This window comes from Trichechus manatus, unplaced genomic scaffold, assembly GCF_000243295.1.
Source record: "Trichechus manatus latirostris isolate Lorelei unplaced genomic scaffold, TriManLat1.0 scaffold00037, whole genome shotgun sequence".
Classification (NCBI taxonomy): domain Eukaryota; kingdom Metazoa; phylum Chordata; class Mammalia; order Sirenia; family Trichechidae; genus Trichechus; species Trichechus manatus.
Genome location: NW_004443973.1, coordinates 15,016,382 through 15,034,914, shown reverse-complemented (window position 1 = coordinate 15,034,914; position 18,533 = coordinate 15,016,382). Strand labels below are relative to the sequence as shown.

The 18,533-nt window shown below is 38.4% G+C and overlaps 1 protein-coding gene across 1 annotated transcript in view; it reads right to left on the bottom strand.

The window, feature by feature from the left end:
• The window catches only part of LRP2 (LDL receptor related protein 2), a 153,320-nt gene that overhangs the window by 125,556 nt on the left and 9,231 nt on the right, over nucleotides 1-18,533 (bottom strand). Inside the window, exons 2-3 of the mRNA XM_012555290.1 lie at nucleotides 5,785-5,892; nucleotides 3,806-3,928 (exon numbers count right to left, since the gene is read on the bottom strand). Coding sequence (XP_012410744.1) covers nucleotides 3,806-3,928; nucleotides 5,785-5,892 — 231 coding nt within the window. The remainder of the gene's footprint in view (nucleotides 1-3,805; nucleotides 3,929-5,784; nucleotides 5,893-18,533) is intronic.

The following is an 18,533-nucleotide window of genomic DNA, read 5'->3' as shown; positions in this document are numbered from 1 at the left end:
TCCAACAGGTCAGTTTTTATATTATCTTAGATTATAATATGAGTTAAATTTTACTTCTACTAATAAAGGCAGAATAGATAGACTTTTTTGAGAAGACATTTGTCTGAATTCTGCCTGTGGCAGAGACACAATTTTATCTGAAGATTAATACTTCCCCATTAAATTCCCATATAATTTAAGTATATATTTCCAATTCACACATAAATTTAAACATAAAAATAAAGAGTTTACTTTTATTTCTGAAAGTCAAGAGGACTCATAAACAAAGTATAAAAAAGACAGTGGGACAGGTGCCAGTATTATTTTAATTACCTTGGCCTTCTTAAACTCAAGCCTAAACCAGTCTGTATTTTGTGCTTAAGTTTTCAATGGGCTTACTAGGGAGCAATTAAAAGCTCACTCAAACATAGAGAATGACAAATTAAAATTACATTTTTTCCCTCAACCGATCCAATGCTGGAATTCATTTGTTTCTTTATTCCACAAACATCTACAGAAGGCCTATTAAATGCCACAAAGTATGCCCAACAATGGAAATATAAAATGCTTTCATTATGAAATATATTTCATGAGATTACAGATTAACAAGGAAAACAGCCTCAATCCGCCTATTTCTAATACTAATTTTATAGTTTCTGCCAGTACCTTACGTGGGTTAAATTTTATTCCCAGTGGCAGAGCTAAAATATATACACCAACAAATATAGACGGAAAAGCAAGTTTAGGGGGAAGATTATTAGTTCCAGTGGGGACACCTTGAGTTTTAGGCACCTTGGGGATGTACAGCAAGCAACTGAATATGCACGACCGAGGTACGGTGAGAAATCTGGGACTTAGGCATAGACTGGGGATCACAGACACATAAGGGGTCAGTGAAATTAAAAGAATGGCTAAGATTATCCTGGAGAAAATGTACAGAGTGATGAGAGCTGCTAAGGACAGGGCTCTGAGTAACACCAATACCTAAGGACTGAGCAGAAGAGGAAACCAAAATAAAACGATCAAAGCAGTAAAGAGAACCAGGAGAATGAGGAGTCATGGCAGCTAAAGGAGTAGTGTCAAGAGGAAGAGAGTGGTCACCAGAGTCAAGTGCAATAGAAAAGTCTATCCAACATATGAGGAAGAAAAAGTGCCCACTGGATTTGGCAATCAGGAGTTCTATGGTGACCTCAATTAGCATAACCCATCGCCAACAGGACAGTCCCTATAGGACAGAGTAGAACTGCCCCATAGGGCTTCCAAGGCTGTAAATCTTTATGGAAGCTGACTTTCTCCCACAGAGCAGCTGATGGGTTCGAACCGCCAACATTTCAGTTAGCAGCCAACCACTTAACCAATAAACACCAGGGCATAGTGGTGGCATATTTTGTCTGTGGTTAGGGGACAGCTAAAAAAATGCAAGAATTACCTTATGAAATCCATACTCATTTAAAATGGTATGTACCATTTCTTATAAATAACTGCTATAAACTTATCTCCAGTCCCTTCCCCAAGCAGTTGTCCTTAGTAGTTCCCATACCCTCTGTAAAATATTATTATTAGCGTGGGGTCATCAGTCACACATTGCATCACAATCGACAGCTCAGAGTTCATCCTACTCTTTGTGGGGAGCAAGGGAAAATGAACCAAAATGGCACATCATGCCAAGCCTTGGGGATACAAAGCTGAATAAAGCATAGTCATTGCCCTCCAGAGATTCACAATTTAGCCCCATCCTGCTCTGACTGCATACCAACTATCCTCAGGTCACCCAATCTTTCCCTGGGACCTTATGGATGCCCTGCAATGTGATATATTCAGCCCAGTCAGAGTATATCATATCCCTAGATCCACAAGGAGCCTGCAGGACCTTGTTTCTCCACATGAATTTCCTAGAAATAAGGATTTCATCCTGCTCCTTACTATGCCTGTCTCTTTTCCTTCCTCCCCTCAGTACTTCTGAACTACAATCCCCCATCTCCCACTCTCAGATCTGGTCCCCCCCTCAAATCCCCCACCTCAAATCCTGACATATAACTGGGCCTAGTCTGGATATGCCATACTCCTGTTTGATTTGTCCAAGCCTTGTCCATGCCTTCCTTGGGACTGCCATTTTGTACCACTATCACCCTCCATGGCCCTACATAGTTTGCTGGTTTCTCCTTAACCCCTTTGCACTGATGTGCCCTAACAGGCTGTTTAATTATAGTCTTTATTCTAGATTTAAAACAAAGTCATGCTTATGGGAATTTTAAGAATCTCTATCATCTTCTTCAAAAGATCCTTGGCATCTAATGGTCCAACTGAAAACAATTCACACTCAAGCTGGACTAAATTCCTGGGCTAAATTCCAATCTTTTAGAAATGCATCCAGGACCTATTGAAGGCCAAGGAATCTCCATCACTAGTTATCTAAAGACTAAACACATTCCCATATGAAGGAACCCTCAAAACATACGTTTCTTCTTCGATCTTTGAGGACAACGACTATGCAAAAATGCCAGCCGGATCCTGGACATTTAGAATGATCTAAACTGGCACAGAATGATTCTAAATGTCCAAGATTTGTGGGATGTACATTTAATGAAGCAGAATATGTAAGGTTCAAAAGTGAATCCCACACAGGGATTAGACCTGAACTCTTTCAGAGCACAATCTGGTCAAGAGCCTGAGGTGACTCCTTGCAGCCTGATATCTTCTACCCAACTTCCATCCCAGTTGAATCTAGACTTGCTAAAAGTTTAGTTTGGTCTTATAAAGAAATAATCAAATAATGCTGATATTCTCTCTTGTAGATGTTGACAGTTGCATCATAGGGATGTAAAATTTGGGACATCTGCAACTTTCATGTAACCATGAAAAGCCAGTTGGATAAAGATGACAGAGCAGAAAAAATGGAGAGAACTTGGATAATGTTATTGTATTCAGCCAACAATTAATTAATCCTGAAACAACTCTACATTTAATCTTATTACATGAGATAATAATTCCCCCTTTTTGTTTAACCATTTTGTATTGGTTTTGCTTCCTTGCAGTCAAAAACATTTGCACTGATACAAGAATAATTTTAAATTATACAGATATCTTTAATGGAGAAAGCAATGGAATGATACACATAATAAACATCTTTCTCACAGGGTGCCATCTTACAGGTACCCAAGATTACGCTCATCCAAACTTATTTTCAAATCCATTAAAACACTCTTTTCTTGTTTGATCCCAAAGAAATTAGAATTTAAGGGGTTCTTTCAGGTTACTGCTCTGAACTCCCTCAACGTCCAGGAATGCAGCAGTTGTCAAGGTCCTTTTCATTGCTGTTACGTTCTTTCTTGTTGCAGCTCATCTGATGGTGGCTGCAACAGCAGTCACTGAACTAGCTACAAAGAATCCCTCCAACAGACCTACCTACAACCTCCTACCACTATTCAATCCAAAAGGAGAGGGTTTAATGTCCTGGGGTGGAAGGGTGGCAGATTTGAATGCAGAGTGTACTACAGGAGCAAAAGAACTTATCCAACTGCCAACCACACAAATGAAGAACCCTACCTGTAATGTATTGTTTCTTTCTTGAGTATAATATAATCCAAATTAAAATACTAAAAGCATATCCTATTTTGAAATTTCTGGGATATATTCATAATTCTTCAACACATTCACATTCTCAGCATCATCCATTCACTCACTATGATTACTTGCATCAATTCCCTTGTCTTTTAAGGACCAGCACAGCATGTATAAGTAATCACAGCATTGCGTTTTATGTTGATGACAGGTCAGACTTTAAGTATCCAAAGGGACAAAACAAGATTCTTCTAGAAACGCTTACGGCACTGCTGATGTTCATCTGAGCCATCTTCACAGTCCATCTCCTCGTCACACACCCAGGACTGAGGGATGCATGCCCCACTAGTATTACACTGGAAATGGCCTGTCTGGCAAGGTTGGTGAGCTAAAACAAACCAGAAAAGGACTCATTATGGCAAACATCCAGCCCACTACACCAGCAAGCAACGCTTATTTTCAAACATATGTATCAACTCCTGCTCAATATATTTGAAGGCAAATAGTAAATAGCCCTCATACCAGAGTCTGTGGACTTTAATCAGAATTCACTGTCAAATAATCTGAGCAATGGCATTACAACAAAATGAAAACCCAAAGTAATATAAAAACAGAGAATAAAACGAACAGCTAAAACACACATACCCACAAATTTATGACAAAAATATTAAATTAAAACTTTAAAGTTACTTAAAATTTATTTAAAATTAACCATGAGTTATTATTATTTGAAAAGTTTTGCAATAACTAATAACGAAGCATCATGATGAATTGGAAAGCTCATGAGATTTGGAAAAGATCCAGTTTCCTGAGACTCAATGTATGCCTCATAAAATGGGGACTACGCCTATCTTATAGTTTGTCGTAAAAATTAAGTTAGTGTCACGTAATGTTAGTTGCTGTCACTACTGTTGTTGATATTATGGTTATTGTTATGGGACACTGAAATGCAATAACAATCTCTGAAGAGTTGTTGGTATAATCAGTCATTTATTTCTTTATCCAAGAATACACTGTTCTTGTCTTTCTGAAGATCATGTCCCCACAAAATGTGATCTACAGACCAGCAGCATCACCTGGGAGCTTGTAAAAATACAGAATCTCAGGTTTCACATCAAACATACCAAACCAAATCTACATTTTAACAAGCTCCCCCACGTAATCCATTTGTGCATGAAAGTTTGAGAAGCATTGTTAGGACCTATTCCCCCTATTTTCATTCCTCCCATTTTCAAACTCTTTGTCACCCCAAACAGCACACCAAATTTTGCCTCTTCTGTTTGTACCATAAGATGGACAACAATTTTTCAGCTCATTTCCTGATTTGTGGATGCTAGCCCTGGGCCCTTTAACTATCAAAATGCTTAAAATTGCAGTAGTGTGACTGAGAAACTATGGCAAGCTGGGAAAACTCAAGGGTTGGGCTTTGTGTATGTCACTCATCAATTGTGAGGCCTTTAGCAAATGACTTCTCCAAGTCTGTTTACTAATCTGAAACCTAACTCAGAATATTGTTCAGAGAATGAAATTAAGAAATATATGTTAAAGTAATTTTATAATTCGTTAAATGTTGAGTTACTATACCTGTAACTGAAACCAAACCCGTTGCCGTCGACTTATAGCAACCCTATAGAACAGAGTAGGAGCTACCCCATAGGGTTTCCAAGCAGCGGCTGGTGCAGTCAAACCGTCAACCTTTTGGTTAGCAGCTGAGCTCTTAACCACTGTACCACCAAGCCTCCTGAGTTACTATACTATCATACTTTTTAACTAGAAATTTTTTTTAAACATAAAGCCACACTGGCCAATTCTGTGATCTCTTTATGATAACCCACACAAGTTGCACTGCATTCTTTATATAAAAATAGATTCCTTCTTTAGTTACAAACCACAGTAGTTTGGATATCATTATTTTTGTTTGTTCCTCTTAGTGCACTAAATTTCCAGGGTGACTTAAACAGATACAGTTGCTTACAGGCTTAGATAACCTTCCCCAAATTTGTTTCCATATCCAGTTCATGGTCATGGGATAAAGGCAAGACAGAAACGAATGTGAACTGAATCTCTACCTAAAAAGGGAAAAACATAACTATTAATACCCTCGGTTCTTTATTCAACCATAGAGACCTCAAAAGTCTTGGGCCCAGTCCTGGCTCTATCACTAAAGGCACAGCTCTTTCTCTGTTACAGAAGAAACCACTGTGAAGCTCTTCTCAGTTTTTGTCCTGGCCCCTCCCCACTTACGGCAGCCAATTTCATCTGTGTTATCGATACAGTCTCCGGTCCTATCACACCTCCAGGTTACAGGTATACAACGCCCATTTCCACAGCGGAAGTGTTGACTGTCACATTCTGCAAGACAACAAGCAACAGGAAAACAGTAAAAACTTACGCTATACAGACTTTCACTGAAGAAGAAATACAAACTTATGAGGAACACGAAACCATCCAATTAATTATTAATTGAAGGAATGTTAAATGTTACAAAATTAGAAAAACATTTTTATAAAGTCAATATTCTCTGTTTGGGGGTCAGCAGTAAGAAGGTCATTTTCATACATAGCTGATAACAGTGTACATTGATGTAACCATCTGAAAATCTGGAAACAACCTGACAATATGCAACCTGCTTTTGTTGTTGTGTTGTTAGGAGCTGTCCAGTTAATTTTGACTCATAGTGACCCCATGTGACAGAGAACTGCCCCCCATAAGGTTTTCTTGGCTATAATCTTTACAGAAGCAGATTGCCAAGACTTTCTCCTAAGGAGACAGTGGGTGGGTTTGAACCACCAACTTTCGGTTAGCAGCTGAGTGCTTAACCATTGCACCACCAGTGCTCCTTACCTTGCTTTTTAAAATATTTATTTATTCAGATGTTTGTGCCAAGGAGAGAGATTTCCATGATTACGAAGGTTTATGATTTGACTTACAGCTCTTGAATCAGTTACACTCTGAGTGGCTGAGAGAAGTGGCCTTGGTTGGGGAAGGTGACATGGTGATGGGGGATCAGGAACTAAGCAGGTTCCCATGTGCAGATGGGTCAACTCAGTGTTTTTATTTCTAGTTATTTTTTTCTAAGGAACTAATCAGTGAACTAGTCAAAGATGTATGTATAAAGATTTTCATCACAACATTATTTATAATAATGGAAATTGCAAACCCCCTAATTATCCAATAATAGGAAAATAATTATATTTTGTTATATTTATCAACATATTAGAAATAGTTACAAAGACTTTCCAAATGTTTTGGAGAAATATTTATAACATAATATAATGAAGATAAGGAGACAAAATTTTACCTATAATGTCATATATGAAGGGAAAAAAAAACACACACACAGAAAAAGAACAGAATGTTAACAGTGATTGTCTTTAAGTGAAAACATCATGAGTAACTTCATTTCCTTGACTGTGCTTTTTTCTACTTCCCCACTCTATATTTTTTTAAGTGGCTTTTATTATTAAATCATACATATCAAGTTATAGCCCTTCATTCCCAGATTTGGGCTAATACTTTGGCTTTAAAAAATAATAATTTGTAAGATGCCAGATCTGTAAGCTCATCTGTGCAAATAATAAAAAACAGGAAAAAAAAATCTCCTGTAACCAGCTAGAGTGCACAAACTTGGCACCAAAGGTTGCCACATCATCAAGTCGTCCTGGTGATGCTAGAATCTAACTTAAACAAGTTCATTTCATTCAACAAATATATCCAGCAATTTCCTTGGGTTTCCCTAGGGGACTAAGTTGGCAGTTGGAAATCCTCTGAGCTTCCCTAAATATCTGGCCAGTGACCTCCCCCAGCGTTATGTGCCAAATAAGAAAATTTGAGAAAATTTGAGAGCAGCCAACACCAGCACAACTTGGAGAAGACTCAAAATTAGTCTTTCACAAAACCCAAGGTGGTAGAGGAGTAATTTTCAGGGTTGGAAGAATAACTATTTTCCCAATGTATTTAAGCAATCATGTTAAATTACTCATTTCAATTTTTGGCTAGTTAACTCAAAATAAGGTAAATATACAGATCAATTACCTACTCCTAAAATAAATAAACAATGTGCTATCCTGACTTGTGTAAATGCAGGCATATCAACAGCATGACATAAACAGAGTTAAGTGATCTATTCCTAGGGGATATAGGCTACTTTGTTCACGGAATGTTCAAATCTGATTGTCTGGTAGTGACATCCTGATTTATAATGTATGCTGCAAATGGTCAGAAACTTCCCTTGGCTAAATGGTGGTACCGAGTGGTACAGGAGTACGTACACCCAAATACCTTCTATAGACTAATGCATGATGGTGGTTGGTGGTGCAGGTCTGGGGTTGGTGGTGCAGGTCTCTTATCAACTACCTTTAAAACACAACAACCTCCCTTGCAAAAATGCCCCTCAGGAATGTACAAATTCACTCTGGAATCCCAGAACTTCTCATTGGATTTTATTCTACAAAGCAATATTTCCACGGGAGATTAGGGGCTTTGGAGGTTTAGCTATTAACACAACATATGTTAAATCACTTTTATCAATTAGGTCTATTGCTAGTAATCCAATGTAATACATTTGTAAATTCAGTACATATGTCTCCTTTAGTATCTAAAAACTTCTGATTGAAAACTTATAACAATCTAAAGGTCAGTTCACCTACAAATAGCTTCACATTATTATGGGAAAAAGAATAGCATAAATTTAGAAAGGGAGTATACAGAAGAAAATTCTCAGAACAATATATTGTCTCTTTTGAAAATATCTGTAATTAATGTTGTTTCTTAAGTAACTTCTATTACAAGTCAAATTTTGAGGTTGTGATTGTTTTTGCTAAAATGTGACGTTCAATACATCATGAAAAAAACATAAAATAGATACCCAAAAGTCATTTTTTAAAACACTTCAAAGTCAATTATTTAAAATCACATAAAAAAAAAAAAAAGAAATCAATAAGGGAAATTTTGCAAATAAGTAACTCTTTATAATTAGTATTTTTCACAATTGATTTCCCAAATCAGTTATCTAAAGTAATATATCAAACCAAATTTATCCAATTTATCAATAGATCTACCATAATTCATTTGTCAAATTCACCTTTTCAATAGTACCTCCAAGCCTGTTATAACTCCCAAAGGATGGTTGTTTGGAAATTTCTCCCCAGAAAAAACAAACGGATACTTTATCATTGCTGGGTGGCCTCCATGCGCCTCTGGTGTCAGAATCCTGTCGTTCATTCTGTTATAAAGGGAGTATGTGCTGTTTAAAAACAAACAGCTGGTGAAAAGGCATAGATTGAGTCTGACAACAATTGCAGGTGCCTTGATTCATGGGTCTACTACGAGTCAGAATCAACTTAAAGGGTGTGCGTGGGCGTGTGTGCGTGCGTGCGTGCGTGCGTGCGTGTGAATAAGCATTTTCTGAGTGTTTTAAGTAGCCTTCACTCACTACCTCCCCAAAGGTCACTAGATATTATCTACACTTTATTGTTTAATAATTTGAATGAAAAAAATAAAATAAGTTAGTACACTGGAGTCAACCACTAAGTTTAAAGGATAAATATTTTAAAGAGTAAAATTTAAAACTTTTTTAAATACATTATCTCTAAACACTCAGACTCAATCAATCCTGCTTTAACAGAAAGCTAATTTTTCAAACAAGTATTTTCATAACTCTCCTGCAAATAAAAACCAAGGAGGAAAACATCATAACCCACAGTAAAATGAAAACCTTATTAGGAACCAGACAGCCATTGACAAGGAACCACCAGAACCAAATGAACACCCTGCCTTCCCCAGCACTAGCCCCTGCCTTTCCCAAGAATCATAATTAATGTGCAAAGATTTAAAAAAATATACTCATATGGTGCTTTTATGCACACTCTGTTCTACGCACTTTGCCAACATCAACTCATTTAATCTTCACAACAACCCCGTGAGATTAGATGTCATTATTATGAACATTTACAAATAAATTGAGGCACAACATAGCTTAGTAACTCATCCAAGGTCACAGAGCAAGTATGTGCAAAGCGAGGGTTTCAACCTGGAAGTCTGATTCCAGCATCTATGTTATATTGAGCATTAATTTATGTTCCCTTTGATCAAAGAAAAATTTTATTCCACCAAATTCAAAATTTGAAGATTTGATTTTTTCCAAAGTTGCTGTCAACATTAATTGAGTTAATTAATCAAGCTAGTGTGGAACCTATGGTGCTTATACACAGGTTGGAGAAGGGAAAGAAGTCTAACTGGCAACTAGCATTGCACTTAAATATTCTTGGACAATCAAAAGCAATGCAGGGAAATCAAAGAAGAGTTTTGACCTCTTCAGGAGAATTTATCTAGAGCTGGGGATAAACTTGTTTTCCAAACTTCTAGATCCCCAAACCTGGAAAAAAACAAAAGTAATCCTTTCTTCATAAATAGCCATATCCCAAGCTTCCTGGTCTAAGTGTTAGACGAAGAATGTGTTAAGATAAGATATTAGAGTAACAGATAGTGGAGGGGGAAAGTCCTTTGTTTGTCTTCCAGGGCAGGGGACAGCACTGGATTGAGCACACACTTCTTTATCCTCTACAGCCTCTAGCATAGCGCTGGGCATGCATGGGATAGTCAGTGCACATTCACGTAATGATGCTTCCCCTTTGTAAAATTCAGTCTGTTGGGACCATTATACACTAGGGCTATATATCAGGACAAACAATGAGACTTTAAATAGAAGTTCACAATCTTAAATCTATAGAAAGAAAATAAAATCTGGAATTGGGAATAAAAGGAATATCCAGAATTCTTAAGAAAAACATTAACAAGTCATATTAAAAACAGATTCATTCTTTAACTTTTGCCTATAAGAGTTCCTTTTCAGTCCCATGAATTCTCTTTCTAGTAGAGAACGGCAAGTCATAGTCAATGGAGCATTGTCCAAAGTTAACGGAGTAAGGTAATTTATATGGCAAATTCTATTTCCATGCTAGATCCTCTTAACATCTGCTGATCCTTTCAGACACTTGGTCTATGAGGAGATACATGTGCTCTTTTAAAAAACATACACAGCTAATCATGTTAATAGTCCTACCTTCTCTGAACTCAAAGAAATTTTAAAAGGTAATTCCTTAATTCTTCCATAATTTTTTACTTCACTTTTTCTGTATTTCCATATTTGTTATTCCCTTTGTATTAATAGACATGCTTCTGATGTTTATAAGTTGGGTGTTGGTTTACTACAATTCCTACACCTTACCCTCACCAACAAGACCAGACACCCTTTGAAGGTTTAGGGTCCCTTGCTTATTTCCAAAACTTTATACTCTAGCCATGACAGCAAGGGTAACAAATTGTGTGGGGGACCCTGTCCTGCCTAATGTCAACTGATGGAATTGAAGACTCAGCTGATGGAACTGAAACAAGACATGCACAACAAACCAACCTACTACTCTTTCTCTGCCATGTTTCAGCTTCCTGGTTTTCAAAATAGACTACCAAATAGGTAGCTGGAATTATTTTGTTTTTTCAATCCACTTTACAAATCACTGAGTCGACTGCTTTTTCCAAATTATTGTTTCAGAACTCTGATGTTTTGTTAGAGTAAAACAACATCAAGAGGATGTTTCAAGAAGTCAAGGACTTTGGGCCAAAATCCAAAGTCAACTGATGAGTGACCATGTAGGCACATCATTTAACCACAAAAAAAAAAGAAAAGAAGAAGAAAGAAAGAACTAAAAGAACACAATGTTCTGGAAGATACCAGAAGAAAAAATGATAAAACATGGTCCTTGTTTTCATAGAGTTTACAAGCTAATTAAGGGCAAAAGTTAGCTATACATTATAAATTAAATAGCCATGCAACAATAACTGTTACTTAATGAACATCCACTATGTGCCAGGCAACATATAAAGCCTTACATACATCGATTGAATCCTCTATGAAACTTATGATGTGAAACGTATGCTTATTTAATAGAAGGAATAATGAGTCTCAGGGACATTAACCAACTTCTCCCAACGTCACACAGGTAAAAAATGTCAAAGTCTGACTCAGACCCATGATCTGTGAGAGTCCTCTTTTCATTATCTCACTTCCCACAAAAAAAAAATGACAATTCTGTTTTCTATACATTATTTCACTTATCCTAACAACAACAATATTAGTAGCCCCACTTCACAGATGAAGAAACTGAGGCTTGACCAAATCTCACAGCTAGTAATTGGTGGAATCACGATTCACACCTAAGCAGTCTGACTCCAAAGCTATGCTGTACGAAGTAGGCGATTTGTTCCAAATAAGCAGCAGAGACGATAAAAATCAACTGGTCTCAGGGGTGTTTGGGAAATAATACCATGGGCTAAACTGGTCAGAGATCTTCAAGCAGGAGAATGACACTGCACAGGGCCTTTGAGGATGAGCAGGATTTGGGTGGGCGGGTGGAGGGAGGGACCAGGCTTAGTGTAGGGTGGAAACAACTTAAGGGGTTAAGGAGCAGAGGCAGCCTTTTCAAGGCCTAATGAGCAGGCCTCCATGGCCCACGGGGAAGGAACTTCTTGGAGAGCAAAGGGCCTTGAATGCCAAGCAAAAGAGTGGCATGATCAAATGTGTGTAAAGGAGAAACTGGAGGGAGAAGGGTTTAAAGATGATTCGCACCAGTAACTGTTAAAACCAAAGGTTACTCTGGGTCGGTAACAAGCCTGTGCTAGGATGGCTCTACTTCATTCCCCAGAACCTTACCCAGGAGGCTGCCAGCAGAGGTGGATCTCACCTTGCAGGCCCTCCAGCTGGTCCGGGCCTGATCCAAAGCACCTCCATCTACGTTGCGAATTGCTACCAGGTTCCCCAGAATGCCCAGTGCTGCCAAAGGTATCCTAGTCCCGCTACCCAACCCCCCTCATCTGAACATACAGCCCACAGAATTCAGCCAGTCCTCAAAACAGTCAGTTGATACCAAAAACTCGTTAAAAACCAAACCCCTTGCCATCAAGTCGATTCCAACCCACAGTGACCAGACTGCTTAAATATTTGCTTAGTAATCAAGATAAAGTTTCTGGACTATACAAAGAAGAATGCAGCATCAGGATTGGAGGAAGACTCATTAATAACCTGCAATATGCAGATGCCACAACTTTGCTTGCTGAAAGCAAGAGGACTTGAAGCACTTACTGATGAAGATCAAAGACTACAGCCTTCAATATGGATTACACCTCAACATAAAGAAAATAAAAATCCTCACAACTGGACCAATAAGCAACACCATGATAAATGGAGAAAATACTGAAATTGTCAAGGATTTCATTTCACTCGGATTCACAATCAACACCCATGGAAGCAGCAGTCAAGAAATTAAATGACATATTGCACTGGGCAAATCTGCTGCCAAAAAACTCTTTAAAGTGTTAAAAGCAAAGATTTAACTTTCAGTACTAAGGTGTACCTGACCCAAGCCATGGTATTTTCAATCACCTCATAATGCGTGCGACAGATAGATAACGAATAAGGAAGACCAAAGAATTGACATCTTTGAATTACGGTGTTGGCAAAGAATATTGAATATACCACGGACTGCCAGAAGAAGGAACAAAACTGTCTTGGAAGAGGTACAGCCAGAATGCTCATTAGAAGCAAGGATGGCGAGACTTCATCTCAGGTACTTAGGACATGTTATCGGGAGGGACCAGTCTCTGGGGAAGGACATCGCACTTGGTAAAGCAGAGGGTCAGTGAAAAACAGGAAGATGAGATGGATTGGCATAGTTGCTGCAGCAATAGGCTCAAACATAGCAATGACTGTAAGCATGGCACAGGACCAGGGAGTGTTTTGTTCTGTTGTACACAGGGTGTCTATGAGTTGGAACTGACTCAATGGCACCTAACAACAACTATCAGAGTAGCCTCTCGAGTCTAGGAAATGGGAAATTTATGTTACCATCTTTTCTAACTGAGCTACTTTTCTCCATTTTCAGTTAACCACTAGCTACCTGCCTTTCTCCCCTTCCCCTCCTGCCCAGTTGCTTACACCATTTACTTTTCAGTAAGCACCTCCTACCCCTGCAACCAGGCTGACAGGCAGTTCATACCAGCAGACGATTAAACAAAGCCACACTTCTCAGGGTTTTTAAGAGGACACCATTGGCATTTAGGGTGGGATAATTATTCATCTTGCAAAACTGTCCTGGGCAAAACAGGATTATAGCAACCCTGGCCCCCACCTGCTAAATGCCAGTAGTGCCCATCCCCCAGGACTTGGACAAGAAGAAATACCCCCATATATGTCCAAATACCCTTTGAGAATGGCAGTACCACCTCCCAGTTGAGAACAACTTAGAACCTCTAAGCAGCTTGGACATTCAGAGCTCAAAAGTCTTAACCCACATGAAAGAGATCATCTAAGAAAACCCCTGTAATAAATTCTTCCCTTCTAAAGATAATAAAATTTCTTAAACAGCAATCCCACTGCCTCCCACCCATCAATAAGAGGACCTGGGATTGGGAAATATCATGCTGCAGCTGCTAGTACCAGCAACTCAAAATGAACTCCCCTGGGAGTGTGATAAAGAATCGAAGTTCCAGGGAGGCCTGCTTCACCCTGGAATGCTCCACAGTGTGGTCAGTTTGTCTCCACAGACTTACCCATTCCAAGGAGGGGGGTGGATCACATCAGAAAAAAACAAGCCGAAACTCTAAAATCCTCAAGCATTTCTGCATTTATGGAAAGGACTGTGGCTATGGAAAACAGTCATAAACACACCGGCTTTATAGTACAACCTTTTCCTATCTACATTATTATCAGAATAAAAAAAAATTTCCTCTCCCTACCCCTGCCACATACACTCACAAAAAAAATATTAATTGAAAAACATTTAAATGCTTGATACATCCAAAAGAATCTCCGAATTTTTACCAAGAATATTCAGCAATGAAAACTTCCTGCCAGCCAGTACCAAAATACTGACATTGTATTCATATTAGTCTTTTCTGTACTTGCCCTGAATAATCCATGCAGTGCTTTCTCTACCAGCTAAGTAACTGAGGTTCCTGAAGATGGACTCCCTCTCCACATTGAAGAAACCCAAGCCCAAGAACTTCCTCCTCCCCCATAACCTCCAGAGACTAACTGGTTATCTACCCCCCTTTAATGGCCAAAGAGCTATACTGAGAAGACACTGCAAAGAACACCATCCAAACAGAAGAAAATTTAAGATAGTCTGCCTACTGGGTTACATAAGGACACAATGAATCAAACTATACTTAAGGAAAAAGTAAATGCCCTTCAGCACCTAATGATTTAAAACATCCTAAACAGAAACTAGGAAACCCTGGTGGCATAGTGGTTAAGAGCTATGGCTATTAACCAAAAAGTCAGCAGTTCGAATCTACCAGGCACTCCCTGGAAACCCTGTTGGGCAGTTCCGCTCTATCCTATAGGGTCACTATGAGTCGACTCGACAGCAGTGGGTTTGGTTTTTGTTTTTTTTTTATAAAGAAACCACTCCCATTTAAGAGCTGATTTTTCAACCCCAACCTCCTAAAGGATTCCTATAAGAGCTTCCTGGTTAGTAATATAAATTGGAAAATGGTTGAATGGAAAAAAACACTGAAGAAAGAAAACACATGCAAGAGAAGTAAGCTACTACTACACACATCTCCAGGTAGGCAGTTTTCCTGCTAACGGCTTATAAATATTGTGGTAGACCAGCTCTCATCTCATACAGCATCAAACCAGAGTTTTTCTTATTAATTAGGCCTAAATCAACCATAAATCAGATGGGCACAGATGCATTAAAGCTGCAAGTATCACTGTTACTTTGGTCATCTTAACAAGCAGATTAGATTGCCAAGCTATAAAATGAACAACTGCTTGATAACTGGAAATTACAATAGCGAAATAGAAAATGACTCCCAAATGACGGCTTTAGTGATTCTCTATAGCTGTAGGCTAAAATGTTTATAACTACTAAATGGATCTCCTTGAGTGAATCATGCAATCACCTTGCTGTACTCTTACTCCAAAAGTTACGATAATCACTAAAGAAGAGAAAAGAATGAGGAGAGGCAGAGATGGAGAAGGATAAAGAGAAAAGGGAGAGAAAGGAAGAGAAAAATGGAGGAAAGGAGGAAACATGGGGTGTCAAGGTTAACAATCAGTGTGCAGACACTAGATTTAATGAGACCTAGCATCTTGCACCTTAATCTCAAAGCAAAAAACCAAACCCATTGCCGTGTCTCAAGCTGGTACAAATTGACAACTATTCCTTATTCAACTATAGCCCAAATTCAGACCCAGCCAGTATGTAACTGCTAAGCGGGTTTATAAATCAAATTATATGCTAGGAACTAAAGAATCTTTCAGCCTACATTTTCAATAAATAGAGATGAACCAATATATATCATTTATTCTGAAGCAACCCATGTTTCAATATCAATAAACAACTCTGATGACAAACCTGATCAGGAATGATGACGTTTATGATGGGCTCATTACATTGTTACTTACAAAAGCACTGAACTTGATCAATAGTTTAACTATTAGGAAAATAGGTTAAGGGCAGGCATGCATGCATGCACACACACACACACACAACTCAATCTTGAGGAAGCTATGGATGTGTATGGTTTCTGCCAAAGTAAAAATTTCCTTAAGCTATTAAGAAATACTGTGCAGCAAGAATGTCAAAAGAATTACACCATTAAGTTTAAAAGTCTTTTCTTGGGCAATAGGCACTGATAATTAATCATCTAGTACACTGAAGTCAACATTTTTAAATATAAAATGCATCATAAGTCATTTCCTTTTTTAAAAAATTGGTTTTGCTAACATTTGACACAATGTTTTTGTAATGACCTGACACATGAAAATGGTTGAATTGAAACACTGGAAAAGAAGAAGCAGAAGAGGTTAAGTGATCAAAAGTAGGGTGATAGGTGACAGGAATTTATTGTGATTCCACATTAAATGGAAAATTCCAGAAATAAACAATTCAGAAGTTTGAAATTTAGCTATGTTCTCAGTAGTATGCTGAAATCTCGAGCCATCCCACTCTGTCCCTCAAGGGACATGGTGAATCATCCTTTGTCCAGTGTATCCACTGTGTATACACTACCTGCCCATACAGTCACTTAGTAGCTGTCTTGGTTATCAGATGGACTGTCGTGATATTGCAGTGTTTGTGTTCAAGTAACCATGGGTGACAGCCATCTTGTTTATGGAATGGTTCTACCAGTGCTTCATCCCAGAAGTGAAATTACTGTAATAATTCTTTTAATTGTTCTATTTTATTATTAGTTATTAATCTCTTATTATGCCTAATTTGGAAACCCTGTTGACATAGTGGTTAAGAGCTACGGCTGCTAACCAAAAGGTCGGTAGTGTGAATCCACCAGCTGCTCCTTGGAAACGTTACAGGGCAGTTCTACTCTGTCCTATAGGGTCACTATGAGTCACAATCAACTCGACAGCAATGGATTTGATTTGGGTTTTTTGGTATGCCTAATTCATAACTTTAACATAGGTATGTATCTATATTAAAAAACATAGTATATATAGGGTTCAGTACTATCCACAGTTTCAGACATCCACTGAGGGTCTTGGAATGTATTCCCTGTGGATAAGAGGGGACTACTGTATCTCCTGGTATCCAGTTGGGCTTCAATAACTGAATAATATATGATGCTTTAGAATACATAGATGTAGGCAAGATGATTTCCAGAAGATGACAGTCTTGAGATCCTGATGTTTTGTGGACTCTTCTGATGGATCCTGCTGTTAAGACAATCTCTTCCAATTTAAGGAGCCCTGGTGGTACAGTGGTTAAGCACTTGGCTGCTGACTGAAAGGTCGGCGGTTCAAACCCACTAGCTGCTCCAAGGGAGAAACATGTGGCATTATGCTTCCATAAAGATTTGGAGCCTTGGAAACCCTATTGAGGCAGTTCTAATCTGCTATGAGTTGGAATCAACTCTACCGGCAACAGGTTTTGGGTTGGTCTTCCAATTTCATTAACAATTTTTAGCAAGCATCTTCAATGTTAATCTGCATGAGAGGCCAGAGATACTCTAAGAAATCTATCCCAAATCACTGGGAGCTTATTTAATGTTCAGGTAATTCCTTGCTAATTCAATAAAGGATGAGACTTCCAACACTATACAAAACACTACTCTGGACAGATAAGAGTGCTCAGTTACCCCTCCACTCCCAAAAAAGGCTACAAGAGCACATCTGGCTCCACAAATCAAAAATTAATTTTTATTATAAGCAATTTGTTAATATAACATTTTAGTTTCCCTGTAACAGACTTGGAGCCCTGGTGGTGCAGTGGTTAAGAATCTGGCTGCTAACCAAAAGGTCAGCAGTCTGAATCCACCAGCCTCCTTGGAATCTATGGGGCAGTTCTACCCTGTCCTATAGGTTTGCTATGTGTTTGGTTTTGGTTTATGACAGACTCTAATGGAAAGCTGATTTTGCTAACTTGCTATTGCTATTACATTTGTTTTCATGGTAGAGTCACACTAAATTTTCTGTCTCCTCTACTGTATTGATTTTAACAGATTGAGCAAAAAGAACTTCAGCACATACTTCACCAGCAGTGCATCTGTTGCACCAGGAGTTCTTTGGCACTGGTTTGTTATGCCTGGGCTCAAACAGCAGTTATAGGTCTCCAAATCACTTCCACTCTATGAATGTCAACACTTTGTATTATAATGTGATTGTGATGACTTGAAACAACTCAATAGCTTGTTGACACAGCATCAACAACATTATATTGTCACCAACTGATACCCATGTATAATGAAATGGTGTTTAGGTTTTCTGCCCATATGTTGAGTCTACAATGTCCCAATTTGAATAGCAGCTTAAATAAAATTACAAGTTTTCTATAATGATTGACAGAAACAGAAGTAAAAAGGTAATGTATTTCCAACATACCATGCTCATGGACAGGCAGACTCAACATTGTGAAAATGACAATTCTACCCAAAGCAATTTACAAATACAATGCAATCCCGATCCAAATACCAAC